Source organism: Hydra viridissima, unplaced genomic scaffold (assembly GCF_058129835.1).
Source record: "Hydra viridissima isolate aposymbiotic clone 2 unplaced genomic scaffold, HvirCarnegie_v1 scaffold_4, whole genome shotgun sequence".
Taxonomy (NCBI): Eukaryota; Metazoa; Cnidaria; class Hydrozoa; order Anthoathecata; family Hydridae; genus Hydra; species Hydra viridissima.
The window spans coordinates 2,012,525-2,030,083 of record NW_028324303.1 but is presented as its reverse complement, the minus strand read 5'-3'; the positions used below and the strand labels follow the sequence as shown (position 1 = coordinate 2,030,083).

The 17,559-nt window shown below is 28.7% G+C and overlaps 1 protein-coding gene across 10 annotated transcripts in view; it reads left to right on the top strand.

Annotated features, from left to right (window-relative positions):
* Nucleotides 1-3,075: 3,075 nt before the first annotated feature.
* The window catches only part of LOC145183585 (BBSome complex member BBS1-like), a 25,652-nt gene continuing 11,168 nt past the window's right edge, over nt 3,076-17,559 (top strand). For 5 of the 10 annotated variants that reach the window (XR_016451460.1, XR_016451459.1, XR_016451458.1 and 2 more), the window contains exons 1-20: nt 3,076-3,247; nt 3,934-3,998; nt 4,087-4,121; nt 4,212-4,269; nt 4,675-4,764; nt 9,198-9,280; nt 9,427-9,468; nt 9,662-9,708; nt 9,918-9,959; nt 10,050-10,122; nt 10,279-10,410; nt 10,655-10,761; nt 10,913-11,033; nt 11,266-11,350; nt 14,084-14,157; nt 14,320-14,389; nt 14,628-14,696; nt 16,681-16,773; nt 17,042-17,175; nt 17,380-17,514. Coding sequence is in view for 6 of the 10 variants with exons in the window: in XM_090083885.1 (XP_089940011.1) it covers nt 3,198-3,247; nt 3,934-3,998; nt 4,087-4,121; nt 4,212-4,269; nt 4,675-4,764; nt 9,198-9,280; nt 9,427-9,468; nt 9,662-9,708; nt 9,918-9,959; nt 10,050-10,122; nt 10,279-10,410; nt 10,655-10,761; nt 10,913-11,033; nt 11,266-11,350; nt 14,084-14,157; nt 14,320-14,389; nt 14,628-14,696; nt 16,681-16,773; nt 17,042-17,175; nt 17,380-17,514 (1,605 nt within the window). In the remaining 4 variants the exon portion in view is untranslated. Of the gene's footprint in view, nt 3,248-3,933; nt 3,999-4,086; nt 4,122-4,211; nt 4,270-4,674; nt 4,765-9,197; nt 9,281-9,426; nt 9,469-9,661; nt 9,709-9,917; nt 9,960-10,049; nt 10,123-10,278; nt 10,411-10,654; nt 10,762-10,912; nt 11,034-11,265; nt 11,351-14,083; nt 14,158-14,319; nt 14,390-14,627; nt 14,697-16,680; nt 16,774-17,041; nt 17,176-17,379; nt 17,515-17,559 lie in introns of those variants that run through there. The other 5 variants (XR_016451461.1, XM_090083887.1, XM_090083886.1 and 2 more) reach the window with 3 other exon arrangements.

The following is a 17,559-nucleotide window of genomic DNA, read 5'->3' as shown; positions in this document are numbered from 1 at the left end:
CACACACACACACACACACACACACACACACACACACAATAATAGAATGCTCAATATTATGTGCAAATAGAACATTACATATGTATGTATGTATGTATGTATGTATGTATGTATGTATGTATGTATGTATGTATGTATGTATGTATGTATGTATGTATGTATGTATGTATGTATGTATGTATGTATGTATGTACACATACAAAACAAAGAAATTACAACTATAGTAGTTAAACTTTCATGCCTTGCAGCAATCATCAGCTACGAATTACAAAACCTTTGTTTTGGTTTTGTATGTCATGGCTGATGTTTGCTGAAAATCATGAAACTTTAAGTACCACAGTAGTTGTAATTTCTTCGTTTTGTATTCACACAGATATACATATATATGTTTATATATATGTGTGTGTGTGTATATATATATATATATATGTATATGCATATATATATATATATATATATATATATATATATATATATATATATATATATATATATATATATATATATATATATATATATATATATATATTAACACTCTGACATTTTATATGAAGTAAATGTATTGAAAGAAATTTCATTAACACTATATTCAAAAGATAATTAAAATATATTTTAAACATAAACAAGAACTGCTAAACTAAATTAATTTAATACGCATTATTTTTTTTGCAGCATGCAACGAACGAGGCGTCTTACGGTATAGTAAACGCAATATTTTTGTTTACCATTTGCCAACTACTGACTAAAAATTTCACATTTTAAGAAACAGTAAATTTAATTTTATTATCACGTGATACAGCAGTGGCACTAAAATGTCACATGTATTTTTATAGCAGATATTTTTAAGTCTCATTTTGCCTAGTAAGGTCCCAACTTTAAAGAAATAACAAGTTCGTTCTCAGTACAGATTCTTCAATTACTTATTGGCTGCTTGTTCGAAGCCAATCAAATGTCATTTTTCTTCTAACTTGATTATATAAAGAAAAAATTGCTTATTAATTTTATGAAAAGATAAACAAAAAACCCAGCCAAATATATGAAATGATTCGAGCGCTAATAACAAAAAAAGTTTTACATTATTCTTCTTAAACCTCCCTTTTTCCAAAGACAAGAATTGTTCTCAATTAATATTTTCCTTAAACCACAAATGAGAATGCAATAACCCTAATGGGCTTATATATATATATATATATATATATATATATATATATATATATATATATATATATATATATATATATATATATATATATATATATATATATACATATATATATATATATATACATATATATATATATATATATATATATATATATATATATATATATATATATATATATATATATATATATATATATATTCGAGAACATGATTTTTCTGCTATATACTTTCAACAAACTTTCTCGTTAGTTATTAATTCTTATTAGTAAGACCACGCGAACAGTAAAAATTTTTCTTTAACAAAACAATCAAACTAGTAAGATTTAATTAATTACAAAGAGAAAAACATCATTGAGTGTTATGCAGTCTAAGAATCGAGCTTTTGTTTTCCGCTAACAACAAATAATAACAAATAAAGAACAAGTTTCTATATCAATCACTTGAATTAAATCGAATTTAAAATATATAATATATACAGAAATACAAAGCCATAAAGTTCTAAAAAAAAAAAATGCGACGCCTCAAAAAACCAAGAATTTGCGATACTTTCTATTATCTTACTTCAAGATATTGCACGATAATGCTTTAAATTATAAATTCCTTAAATCTAATTTTTTAAAATTACAGATTTATGCATGTGGTGCAAATTTGTCACACCAAAGTACCTGTTGGTTGGACGAATAAACTTCGATTTTATCGACTGATATAGAAATTAGATCTTTTTTCTTTTTATTTGATATTAACGAAAAAATAAAACCCCTATATCTAATATAGGTTCATATTAAAAGCGAACACAGGTTTATTTAAAATCGTAACTCGCATATGGGTGAGCCGAGTATATTTATATTAATTTTATGCATTCCATACTTGGGACTTATTGCATGTTTTTTTTTTTTTTTTTGTTAGTGCGTGTGCAGTGCCGGCACTGCATATGTATAAACTAAAGAAAGTAGCTAACGATATTAACTAGATATCTCCAACTCACGCTTCCGCAGTGAAGCAAATTTTTTGCCAGCCCAGGTTTGTTTTGCCAGCCTGAAATGACGCAATGATAAATTCAAGCAAAGCAAAAATTATTATTGTCAGTTTAAAAAAACGGCTACCGGCATTATAAATTTTAAAAACTTGCTTCACTTTTTGTTACGGAATTTTCATGTAGTTAGATATCTAGTTAATATATACCAGTGGCGTACCTAGGGTAAATAGCGCCTGGGGCAAACACCGATCTCGCGCCCCTCTTCCCCCACATAAAGTGCTTAATTAAAATTTTTTAATAAATGATGACACAAACTATATTTTATATAATATATTTATTTTATATGATATATTATTTCTTAATTTATTTTATATAATTCTCGCTTATTGTATCGTAACCAAGCCTCTTTTGCGCCCCTTTCAGGCTGGCGCCCATGGCACGTGCCCTATCTGCCCTACCCTAGATACGCCACTGATATATACCATTGAAAGCTTACTTCAACTTCAGAAATGAAAATCACATAAAAATGCGAAACAATAACTCTGAAAAATACTTCCTAATATAAAGTATCGAAGTTAAATCGCGTAAACCATTTCATGCGCATGCGTAAATAAAAATCATAATATGCAAAAGAAATAAAATAGAAAATTATATTTTTCGTTTATCTTGTATAATTTACAAGTACTTTATTTGTTTTTATTCATATTCAGCGTTTTGAGTATTTATATTTTACTTGTTTTACATTTACCTTTTATCTGTATATTATAACTAATTCTTTTTGCTCAAATTTGTTGTTACATGTTGCTTAATTTACTTTTTGTTGCTTTTCATTTTTATTTCTTACATACCGTGTACTTCATACTTTGGTTTTATCATTTAATTTTTTTTCTTATGATAACAGCTATATATGCAAAGTCAGTGCTTTTCTAATGGTACGAGATTTTATATTTAGCTAAGAAAAATTTTTGCTGAAAAAATTGAAGTCAAACTAAAGGTTATGCATACTGTTAGAATCTCTTGATATAAGAATAAATTATATCTACAATCTTGCTTGAAAATGAGTTTAGCATCAATGGGTGCAAGTGATCTTAACATAGAGGTAAAGAGGTAATATATATGCCATAGTATCTTAATTTTTATAAAAGCTGAAACTAAATTTCTGGAAATGTTTTCTACATTAAGACTTTAAGAAGAAGTAAAAGTGGAAGTATTTTGAGTTATATGGTCAGGATCAAAATTACCTTACAGAATAGTTGATACTTAGAGAAAACTGAGCAAGTTTTACAATTTATTTTGGGTACTAAAGGAAAACTGAGCAAAATATGAGAGAATATATTTAAAGATGATCTTTCAAAAATATTTTTCATATAACTTATATAATGTAATAGCACTCAAGCAGACACTTGTTTTTTTCTAACCAGTACCATTAGATTTTTTTCTAACCAGTACCAATAAATTTTCTGTGCTTACATCAGAGATGAAATTTGATAGAATTTCAAATTTCATCTCTGATGTAAACACAGAAAGTTTATTGGTACTGGTTAGAAAAAAACAAGTGTCTGCTTGAGTGCTATTAATAGTTGCCAGCTAATGTCAATTGTAAAATTGTATTTAATCTAACTTCCTGAAATTAATTATTTAGGTGACCTGTCCACAACTTTGAAATAATGCTCTTTATACTTATCCTTTTTTTCTTAATGTACTAAATACATGAAAGGAAAAATATAAATACATAAAAAAGACAGTATATATATATGTTTACATGTGTTTATAGTAGTTTTAATTGTATTTAGTAAACAATGGCTTGATGCTCACTACAATCCTGTTGCTTCATTATATACATTTGGATCTTGCATTGGTTGGTTGCATTATTATTTTTTTTTGTTAGTTGTTGTGATATTTGTTATTTTTATTCTTTTTATTTCATGGTTATTAAATTATTATAGAGCTAGCTGATTTACATGCTGATGGAGAATACAAGGTTCTTCTTTTTTCTTCTCTCTTTTTCTTTTTGCTTATAATTATTGATTGTATTCTTATTCCATGAACTTTTTTTTTATTATTATTTTAGTTGATCATTGCTGATTTGGGGACAGGTTCTTACAGCATGAAATTGAAAATATTCAAAGGTTTGTTTTATTGAAAGTAAATATATCAGCAATACAGGACTTAATTATGACAGAAAGCTGCTACCCCTCAAAAATATTACAGAAAAGCATGAGAAAACTTTTTCTGCTCCCATAAGAGTATCTCATTTTTTTCTGCAACTGGAAAACCTTTGCTATCATTTCCCTATGCCATGAGAAAAGTAAACTCTGCATTTTTTTTTTTTTTTTTTTTTTTAATGAATTTTTAAAATTACTCTCCAACCTTTTTATAGTAATTAGTTTGTTTTAAAGATTTGAGCATGTTTACTTGATTTTTATTTTAAATTGCACAACATTGAGTTCATGGGACTATTAATTTATATTAAATTTTGTTTAAGACTTTCAGTCAAAAAAAATAATCTTGTTAAAAATTTGTTATATATAAAGGTACTGCAATGCTTACTGAAAGTTCCATTACTGACCTACCAACAGCTGTTGTTACATTTTATATGGATTCAAATGAACCACGAACTCCAGGTAGATTTTAAATTATATTAAAAAAATTAAATAATCAAAATTGGTACAGTAATCACTGCTAAGAAATTTGATACCCAGGTTGAGCTTTGTGTCAATTAAAATATTCTGATTAATATTGACTCTACTATCATATGGAAATGAGAAACAAGTTTGAAATCAAAATTGTGTGGTAAGTTTTAAAAAAATAACCTTTTTTTTTTTTTTTTGGCTGCTGTACAAGAAGTTTTAGGTAGCATCTATTACTTTATCCTCCTCAAAATTAACCCACCAACGGAAGTTTAGTGGTCAACCAATCAGAGCATACCTCATTTGCCATTGGATTGAGTGGTCCAAGGAACACTCATAAGTATGTCTCCTACTACATACAATATGTGGGGCCCATTATTTATCACCCAGTGCAACCTTAAAGTAAGCCAAGTAAGTCACAAAAGTCAGAGTCACAAACTCACTAATGTTCATTCTTTGACTTGGTACTGTAAAATTCCCACAAATGTAATAAAAGTTTTCTGGAGAGCTCAAACATTTCTTTTGTATTGATCCTATTACATTGAACTGAGTGTAGTTATGGTAATTGTAATCCAATACAAGTGATAACTCCAATATTTTTGGATTGTTAGTGTCATTTACTGTTAGTCTCATTTTGGATTGTTAGTCTCATGTAATGCATGTTTAACTCAGACTGATCATAGTCCACAACTACACCATAAGCCCAACCACAATAATACGTTTCTGAAATATGTACTTAGGTTGTTAGGAAAGTTTGTAGAACTCCCCTATAAAAAAAAAGAAAAGTTTTTTTAAATTTAATTTTACTAAATGTTCAAAATAATATCCATTGTTTTCTATACAAAAACGCATCCTTTCAAGCCATTTGTCAAACGTTTTTTTATACTCTTCTTTGGGTATACTTTAAAGTAGCTTCGTTATGCAAGTTTTTTGACTTTTGAGATCAGTATTGTTGTCAAGAATTTTTTTTATCAAGTAGAATAGCCAATAATTGGGTGGTTAACTCCACTTTGGTGAGTATGGTGGGTGGCGAATTATTGTAATTCCAGCTTGGTTTAGACAATTTGTGACAGTTTGAATCACATGGGGTTGAGCGTTATCATGGAGAAAATTGAAATTTTGAGTGCCTGTTTTAAGTCTTTGCTTATTTATTTCGCATATAGTAGGTTTCAAACAATTTTTTATATAATATGTGCTAGTAATGGTGTCTTCCTTTTCAACATAACCCAAATGAGCAACACCTGTTGTTTTGAAGAAGATGTAGAACATGTTTTTCGGCTGAAGCCTGTTGCATCTTACTATAGTTCTTGGACTTTCACCTTCACCGACCCAACTAAAGTTAGCTGACTTGTGTCCAACTTGTTTCAAATAAAACCATGACTCATCCCCTGTAATAATATCACATAGTCTCCATGGGTCCTTTCTGAAAAGGGCTGTATAATTCTTGCAATTTTGATCGGTTAACTCGTGGGGTATCCAACATGATGTTAGTTTTCTTTTTTTAAGTGCATTGTGAATGATTTGGTTGATTGTAAAACGATTAATCTATATCAGGGCTTCAATTATATCATGTGTTGCATGCGGATTTTCTTCAATAATGGCTCATGCACGTTCAATATTTTCAGCTGTATACGTGGTTTGAGGGTGCCCTGAGCGAGGATCATCTTTGAGACTCTCTCTACCATCTTTAAATAAAGTACCCCACTTGGCAACTGTACTATATTTTGGAGCTTGATTTAAATAACTTTTTAAATAACTTTTTTAATAAATATTCAAAATATTTCAACAAGTACTTAAAATGTTCATAGTTAAACACAGTTTAAAATGATATATAAATATTTAATTATTTCCTGTCTCATTGTATCTTTATAGGTGAAGTTCTATGAACTTCTCTAATGACCTAAGTATCAACTGGTTGGGCAAACTTGGGTTAATACTAAATTGCCCATAGATAAAAAACTTGGTGTGAAAAAACTGTTGACATATTTGAACTCAGAGACCCTTAATTACCAATACCATTTTGAAAGGCCATATAATAGTTTACTTTCTTCAACTTAAGTCAATATAGTTAGTTCCTAAATTCTAGTTAGATTCAGGATTGTCCTCAACTATAGCTAAAATCTGGATGCTCTGAACTGCACTATTTTGATACTTTGAAAAACAGGAATGCAGATTTTTTAGGATCAAACGCAATAGATGCAACCTTGTGGAAATCTCCTGTATAAACAGCACAAATGCTCTATTAGGGTTTAGACTCTATTTATAAATTGTACTACAAAATCATTGTGATTTTGAAAACCAAATTGCAGTCTAACAAAAACTAAATTGCAGTCCACTAATTCTATAATATAGAAGGATTCAACAGGCTAGAGCTTTTCAAGTTTCCTAAATATATTTTTGATAATGCAATTTGGTCCAAATGAACACTTTAGGCTAGAAACGAAAAAGAGTCTGTAGACTCAGCAGCATCTAAAAAGGAATCTAAGAACTGAAGGGCTTTTTTTCAAAAGGGATTTAAGTCACATTTTGTATATTTTGAGAAATCTAAAATTAATTATCTATTTAAACTTTCAACAAATTAAAATTTTTATTTTTGTATTATTTTACGTACAGATTTATTTACTTTCTTTTATATCTGAAACTCTACAATACTCTAAATTGGGGTACCGCCTGCTGATAATTAAAATTTTTTTTTTTATGCGTAAACTAGATACATACATACATACATACATACATACATACATACATACATACATACATACATACATACATACATACATACATACATACATACATACATACATACATACATACATACATACATACATACATACATACATACATACATACATACATACATACATACATACATACATACATACATACATACATACATACATACATACATACATACATACATACATACATACATACATACATACATACATACATACATACATACATACATACATACATACATACATACATACATACATACATACATACATACATACATACATACATACATACATACATACATACATACATACATACATACATACATACATACATACATACATACATACATACATACATACATACATACATACATACATACATACATACATACATACATACATACATACATACATACATACATACATACATACATACATACATATGATATAATATAATGTGTAATAATCCAATTGATTTTAAAATATCAGATTTTTAAAATAAAATACCTAAAATACCAAGATCTTGATGACATAAATTTGCATTTTTGTCATCTAGTATATCAACACCACGTCTGAATAAATATAAATTTAAGTTTGCTTTTGTCATTTCAATGATTTAATTTTAATTGTAATTTTATAAAGTCAGTTTTGATGTGATGATTTTTACTTAAAGAATGTTTGTTGTTCAAACACAGTACCATTTACACATTAAAATGTTTGAATAACGCCAATGTAAAAGGGCTTAAAATGAGAATTTGTTATAACTATTTTGTATCAAAATACCTTGGATACTTTTGATAACCAAGAACTTCTTGCAGTACTTTTGTATTAGTCAAGTAGGTAAAGGTTTCTTTGTAACAAGTACTTTACAAGTAAACTTTGTAAAGTTTCTTTGACAAATAAACTACTTGTCAAAGAAACCTTTACCTACTTGACAAATGCAAATAAACTACTTTTCATTTATGTTTGTAAAATAAAGATTTTAAAAAAGATTTTATGCTGTTAAGATCCCAAATTTTTCTTCTTTCTCAGTCTTCTTTCCCTTTCCCAAACATCAACATTCTTCTTTCCCAGTCCTCTTTTCCTTTCCCATATGCTTCTAAGTTAGGATCATAATTAACAAAAGAACTTATTTTTTGAATGATTGGTTCAGAAAATATTAATTTCTTTGATCTTGCTCCTTTATGTTCCAGACAAACACAACAAACACTGAACCTTGTTAACATTTTTTTAAAACTTTGTTTTTAACTATTTATTTTATACAAAACTGTAGTTCCCATGGATTTATCGGTGCATTTTACAAACTTTTAAAAAATAAAAAAAAGGATGAAACATAATATTTTTTGGAACTACACTAACATGGCATGTGATTTTGATATCAACCTTATTTCTTTCCCACTACTATATGTTAGTAGAGTCTATATTAATATGTTAATAACTATTAATCAGAAAAAGTTCAACCTGGCAGTCAAATTTCTTAGCAATCTAAATGTTTAAAGGCTACAAAATGAAAAATGTGAAAATGTTAAAAATAAATTCTTGGTGGTTCATACTTTTTCTAAATTTAATTGAAAAATTCTTGTTGCTAGAATCTAATTTTTTTGTTCAACTACTAAAAGATGACATTTTTGTTTATTTGAGTTGTAAATTAGAAATAGGTTTACTAAAATCTATAATATTTTCTTTCAGCAATTGCTGTTGCTTCAGGACCATTTGTGTACATTTATAAAAATCTACGTCCTTATTTCAAGTTCTCCCTTCCTTTAATTGAGGTAAGAATTTGAATTAATTTCGTAACTTCTTTTTACTAGTATTTTTGTTGCATTTGTTGTCAGTTTTTCTATAAATTCTCTTTTATTTTGGTAAAAATCCTTTATATATATTTATTTTTATAAAAAGTCTTTACAAAAACTTTTAGGTTAGTCCTATTGAAAATGATATATGGAATCAAGCAAAAGAAGTAAGTATTGTAAATATAAAGTTTTTTTTTATACATTAATGACTATTATTGCTAATAGACATTAACAGGGAAAGATATATATATATATATATATATATATATATATATATATATATATATATATATATATATATATATATATATATATATATGCATCTATGTATGTATAGTTATTAGTTATCTTTATGTTTAGGATAAGATTGATGTAAATGTTCTTCATGAAATGTTGTATAATTTAAGGTATAAAGAGTTTGTAAGCATTTATATTTTAAGAATGCAGGACAAGCAATTATTAAGTTTCCAACATAAATGCAATGTTCTAAAAAGATTTAATTTATAAAAAGTTCTTTGATTATTTTTATTAATTGATCATTTTAAAAGAAAGATTCTAATTTTTTAAACTTTTTTTCTGAAACCTAGTTAAGCAGAGAAAATATTGTTTTATTTAGAGAAGAAAATGGTGCCTCAGCACTCACTGTTCGCTCACTCAAGTATTTTTTTTTCTTTTTTTTTTTTTTTTTTTTTCCTTTTAAAACTTTAACACAATATCATATTCATTTTGTTAATAATCTTTTTTATAGATTCTTGCAACTACCACTAGAAGAGGCAGGGCCATTTGCTGCAGTACACAAATACACACCTCTTAAAAGACAAGTTTGTTTATTTTTACAAATTCTTTTTGCTGCAGTTTTTCTCTTGTCTCTTTATTTATGTGTAGAAACCACATTATCTTTGTTGTGATTTTCATTACATATTTATTGACTTGTACATATATTAACTTATAACTATTAATATTTAAATTTCAAACAGTCTGTTGTAACTTGTATGAAGCCCTTATTGAAGAGTGCAAGCGAAGAGATTGGTATAAGTTGTCTAGTAGTAGCCTCTGAAAATCGAGACATGTACATTCTTGACACAGAGGCTTTCACTATTTTAGAAAAGGTTTTTCTCTTTTTTTCTTTTTTCAAAATCTTTCATCATATCTAATGAAATTATCATGAAATTATCTTTGTAATCAACAGAAAAAGATAAATAAGGGTAAAATGTTAAATTAAAATGATGGATTATGCAATTCAGCTATAGTTTTTTCAATCAAAATTTTCAACTACTTTTTTTTTTAATTTGGCGATTTTGTCATATTTCTAATGTGCTAAAACTTTATGCTTAAGTTTGAAAATATTTTTAGATGACTGTTCCAAGCGTTCCTGTGTTTCTTGCAGTAACAGGATTGTTTGATGTTGAATACCGTATTTTAATAGCTTGTCGTAATGCTAAAGTATATAGTCTAAAAAAGTTTGTTTCTTGTGTGTTTTTTTTTTTTTCTTTTTATTGCTCATAAATTTGTCACTAGAAATAAATTAAAAATACATTTTTAAATTTAAAATTTGAGCTCTTCTTGCTAATATAACATATAGTATCTTAAATTGATTTATAATTGTTACAGGGGTCAAACCGAAGCAAAACTCTGTATTGAAATGCATTCACCTATCACAGGATTGGAAAGAGTTGGTAAAAATATTGCATTGGCTTGCATGGATAATACTGTTACTTGCTTTTCTAATAAGGTAAAACCTTAAATGGTTGATTATTTTTTAGTTCATTTTTTTTATATGAAAAAAGTATTCATTAACCAGCAAATTTCTGAGAAGTACAAAATATAAATAAAAAACTTGAGCTAAAAATCAGTACAAATTAGAAAGTATAGACTTCATAAAAAAAGTTTAACTTTAGTTAGAAATTAGCTCTCCTTTTAAAAATCTGTTCATAGATTATTAACATTTACAATGTTTTCTCTAGAGTAAAAAATTGTGGGCAGTTCATCTTCCTGCTTTAGTAACAACAATAAGTGTTATGAACCATAAAGCACGAGGATACAGAGCATGTAAGTAATTCCAAATATTCTTTAATTACATTACTGCTATTATTTTAAGATTTTTGAGTCTGAAGTTTCAAAATTTAAATTTTCCTCATTTGTTTTTTCATTGCTTTTTTTTTTTGACTTAATGCATATTTTTGTTTTCTTTTCTTATGATTCTTATCTTTTAAAAATGTAGTATATATATACATATACAGGGGTTGGACAAATCAATGGAAACACCTTCAAAAACAAACAAATTTATTCTAATAAGGGGTAGAACCCTCTTTAACAGTGATTACAAATTAAAACAAAATTTGAATGTGTTCTGATGGAATTTTTGTCCATTGTTCTATCAAAACTGTCTCTAGTTCTTTTAGTAATTTTGGTGGTGGATATCAACTTCTTATATTATTGTCTAATGTGCACCACATATGTTCAATAATATTAAGATCGATTGATTAGAGGCAATTGATAAGAGATGATTGTGGTGGCCAGATAAGATGATTTTCTTCCTCAGAATGTTCATCATGCCATTCTGAGATTACTTTAGTGGTGCAGATTAGGTCATTGTTATCCTGGAATATTGTGTTGCCTTTCAGGAGCAATTCTCAGATCATTTGATGGATTTAATCTGATAAATTAGTCAAATCCTTCTCCGTGTTTCATGGTAGGAAGAAGGCAGGTGGGTTCATATGCATCTTTACGCTGCCTCCAGAGTAAACTCAACCATAGGTCAAAAATAATGTAAATGACGATTCATCTGAGAGTGTTGTATTTTTTCACTGCTCCAAAGATCAATGATTCTTACACCTATCTAAACAATTTCTAACATTTGTTGTTGAGAGCAAATATTTTTGGATAGCAGCCCTTCATAAAATCTGGCATTATGAAGCTCCAGACAAACATTTTTTTTATAGAAACTTAATTTTTGAGATGCTCATTAAGTTCAGTAGCAACGTTAACAGCTGTTGTTCGGTGGTTTTTGTTGACAATTTGAGTTAGAGTATGATGGTCTTTATCAGAAAGCTTTTTTTTTTCTTCCTAAATTGCAACTTGATGACAATTTTTTACTGTGCTGTCATTAATTTCAAGACAATCTTGAAATATTTAGTATCTGGGATGTTTTGGTCATGCTTGCTCCTGCCATACAAGCAATGACAGTTTGGCTTCTTTTGAAATGGGATAGGTCTGTCATTTCCAAGTAATTTTTTTTTGTTAAACCAATTTTATCTGAAAAAAATATGATTTAGAAATATAGGCAAGGTACATTAGAAATAAGTGATAAAAATAAAAATATAACGGTCATTGACGGCTTTACAGACACATGAAACATTATTAGTGGTGTTTCCATTATTTTGTCCAACCCCTGTACATACACGCATATATATATATATATATATATATATATATATATATATATATATATATATATATATATATATATATATATATATATATATATATATAGTGATATATAGAGTGATAACTTTGCTTCCGCCGTTGTTTTCTCAAAATTTAAGGCTTTTTTCTTAAAAATTGATAGTACATTTATGATTTAAAGTATTGTCGATTGCTGGCCACTACTTTTTCTCATCTATTCAGCAACAAACAAGTCCCGTGTCGAAAGAACTCATCATCATTTGAGGTGATCCATGAATTAATCCAATTTTTCAATTCATTGTAAGAACCGAAATGCTGATCAGCCAGGTCATGCACCATTGATTGGAAAATATGGCAATCAGATGAAACAATGTCAGGAGAGTATAGTATTTGTGGTAGAACTTCCCATTTTAGCATTTCCAAGTCTTTTTTTACCAGTTACGCAACATGGAGTGGAGCATTGTCATGCAGCAAAATCACTTTGTCATGCCTTTCCTCATATTTCAGCTGTTTTTCCTTCAGAGTCTGTCTCAAATGCATTATTTATGTTTGATGTTATTTGCCTATGGTTTCTATCAGTTTTTTGGTCCCACAAAATACAGAGCATAACCTTGGAGTCGTGAATATTGAGTCTGGCCAGGCAAACCCCATGATTTTCTGCATTTGGGATAGTGAACCCATTTTTTGTCCTCATGACAGTGCAGAAATCCCTTCCATTATTGCCTTTGAAACAGCTGTTCACAAGCAAAAAAAATACCATCCAACGTCCCTTGGCTTCAACTCGTATAGCACCCAATTTCCTTGCTTGTGAACCATCCCAGGGCTTTGAGGCACTTGGAAATGGTTGGCTGAGTCACATACAATGATTCCACCATCTCTTCTTGGGTTTGGTACGATTCTTCATCGAGTAAAGTCATCAACTCATCAACTAAATGCACCTTTTCCCTTCCATTGCCATGCTGGTTTTCAATGTTGAAATCACCGTTCTTGAAAGGTTGAAACCATTTAAGACATTTTCTTTCACTAATAGCTGCTTCAACATATATATATCATACATATCCGAGAGCATTTGATGAGCCTCAGCCACAGATTTCTTTGAATTAAATGCGTAAAGTAAAACTTCCTGCAAATGACAAGAATTTGGGTTGTAAATTGACATTTCAAAGCGATTTAAAATATATGAAGCGAGTGCAAAAACACTTATGTTTGGAAGTGGTGCTTTTGAAAGATATATAAGTTGCCAAATGACACTTTATACCTGACAGTTCTATTCACAACGTATCTCTAACACCATCTATCGGCAAAAAACGGCAAAAGCAAAGTTAAACATTTATACTATATATATATGTTATATCTTATGTATTTATATATTTATAGTGATGGTTGCATTAGATAATTCTCAAGTGCATATTTTCAAAGAAAAAACCCTTTGTGATATAATTCAAACACCTGTAAGTTTTTTTAGACTCTTCCTTTAAATAGTTTGATCAAAAAATATATACAAAGTATAGCTAACCCAAATAAGATAAATGTAATAAAAGATAATAAACGTTAGCTGCAACTTATTCATGTTAAATAATCATATTTAACAATCACAATTCACTTCATTAAAGGATGTTGTAACAGGATTGAAATTTGGAAGATTTGGCCGAGAAGATGGAACATTAGTAATGACAACAAGAGGTAATATTTTTATTTATACAAAAATTTTATTCAAGCAAAACTATTTTTTTAAAAGTAAATTTAAAAAATTTTTGACTTTGCATAACCTAATATCGGTCATGTAGTTTACAAAAATCTGTAATGTAAAATGAATCATTTCTGTAGATCTTTCATAACAGTCCTTTTGTTAAAGTTGTTTAGAGACAATTATTCTAATTTAAATTACTGTCAATATTGGAGAAAAAAAATTCTTTTTCAGGTGGTGGTCTTATTATAAAGATATTAAAACGAACTGCAAACTTAGAAAGCATTGATTTATCAAATGCTGGTATATTGTTTTTTTGATATTTTCCTATGGCTTCCTTTTATTATTTTTGTATAATAGTAATAACAACAATAATAACAATAGTAATGATAATAACACTAATAACAGTATGTAACAATTTTTTATTTTTTTTTGTCCTTGGGTTGAAAGTATGTTTTCAAAATGAGGACGTTTTGCCAAAAACAAATAGAAAATAGCTGTTGTTCCACAAAAATTTTACTTCTGTGACAGGGACAATGATATTTTGAAACTTGTTAGGTTATACTTCCCTAACCGCAAACAATTTAATCAGAGACATGTCCCAACAAGTTGAATGGTGAGTTTTTGATATCCAGGCTTAAGCAGTGAAGTTTGTTAGATAAAAAAATCACTCTTTGCATCTCAAAGAGGACTTCATGAGTGTCAAGAGTGGCTAAGTGCCTTACGACCTCTACAGGCAGGAGGTCATCAGAGGCTTCAAAATGGTGTCATTTCTCATGAACTTTCAAGACGGTTTCACAAAATTTCCTTGTTTCTTTTGCTTCTGGGATAGTCGTGACACTAAGGCACACCATCACAGAAAGGATTGGTCACAATTGACCAAGTCTACTGTTGGCAAGAACAATCTATGATGATAAAACCTCAGAAAATGCTTATGTTACCAGTGTCATACAACTGTAATTCAGATTCTCATAAACTCAAAGTCTATATCCTCGATGCTCATCTCGATAAATTTAAGAACATGGGTACTCTGAGGAATGCTTTCATCAAGATGTATCTGACTTTGAACGTTGTTATCAATGAAAACATATTGTAGTCCCCACATTGTTATCAATGAAAACATATTGTAGTCCCCACATCATGAATGTTGTTAACAATGAAAACATGTTGTAGTCCCCACATTATGGGACTACTTCTTAAAAGTGATTTACAGTGCATTTGCAAATATAGAAAACCTACTCATTTCTGAAGCTTTTTGAGTGATTTTTTACTGTCAATTCAATATGCAATTGTTGTTTTTATTGAGAGAGAACAAGAAAAATATAAATTTGTCTTGTTCTGTCTCAATAAAAACAAATTTTCTTTGTGCTGTGGTCTCTCTCTCTTTTTTTTTTTTATTTGGTCAAAGATTTATTTGGAAATGACTTAACATTATCTTTTGAAATTCATTTTATTTTTTGTTATTTAGAGTAAAGATTTCTTGCTCTGACCCAATTTGAATTTTTTTATTGTAATTTCATTTTTCCCAGTCTTTAGACATAAGCAATTGAAATATAACACTTTGAACCAAAGGACAAAAAATGTGTTACATAGTGATGGTGATGGTGGTGATGATGATGATGATGATGATGATGATGATGATGATGATGATGATGATGATGATGATGATGATGATGATGATGATGATGATGATGATGATGATGATGATGATGATGATGATGATGATGATGATGATGATGATGATGATGATGATGATGATGATGATGATGATGATGATGATGATGATGATGATGATGATGATGATGATGATGATGATGATGATGATGATGATGATGATGATGATGATGATGATGATGATGATGATGATGATGATGATGATGATGATGATGATGATGATGATGATGATGATGATGATGATGATGATGATGATGATGATGATGATGATGATGATGATGATGATGATGATGATGATGATGATGATGATGATGATGATGATGATGATGATGATGATGATGATGATGATGATGATGATGATGATGATGATGATGATGATGATGATGATGATGATGATGATGATGATGATGATGATGATGATGATGATGATGATGATGATGATGATGATGATGATGATGATGATGATGATGATGATGATGATGATGATGATGATGATGATGATGATGATGATGATGATGATGATGATGATGATGATGATGATGATGATGATGATGATGATGATGATGATGATGATGATGATGATTAATAGTATTTTAAGCCCTATTCTATCTAGACAAACGTGCTTTTACATCAGAGAAACTAAATGTACCTCGGAAAACAAAGTTGTTTATTGACCAGGCTTTAAGAGAGAGAGAGGATCCAATAGGTAAGCAGCATTTGAATAAAAAGTTAGTAAGACCAATAGTTGCTAATTTATGCTAAAAGCCTAAGCAAATAGATTCATTTTCCATGTATGGTTTTGATGAGTTATGAAAATTTGATTGGATATAAGTTTGTTTTTTTAATTTTAAGAAAAAATTTAAAACTTTTGGGTTTGCTTTTATTAAAACTTTTTAGGATGATCAAATTAATGATAACTGTAGTCTTTTATAATACAAAAGTTTTGAAAAAAATATTTTGCATAATATTTATAGGGATGCATCAAACATTCCAATCAGAGTTATTTAAATTAAAGCTGTCTACAGCTCGACATTATGCTAAAACATTGGAAACCAAACTGAACCCGGTCTCTTCGTCAAAGAATACACCAATCAAGTTTTCTGTTCAGGTAAAAGTTATGTCAAATAACATTAAATTGAACTGGTAAATTTTTGTCTCTGTAAATTTTATTGGAAAGTCAATTTCAAACATTTATTTTTTCCATAAACAATAAGGTAGATAAAATTTTTTAAGTTTAGTTGTTTGAGTTCATTTTTTTATGGTAAAAATATGATTTCATGATTTAAAAAAACTAATTGTTTTTTTTACATAGGTTCAAGGGTTTGGGCCTGGTTTCAAGCTATTAATGTCTTTACAAAATACGTCTCCTTCTGTTGTTCCTAGAGATTTGCTCATCACATTCTTGACAGATCTTAAGCTTTATAACATAGCTAATCCCCTGATTGAGGTGGGTAATTACTGGCATGATTTATTATCAGAAATTCTCTCAATT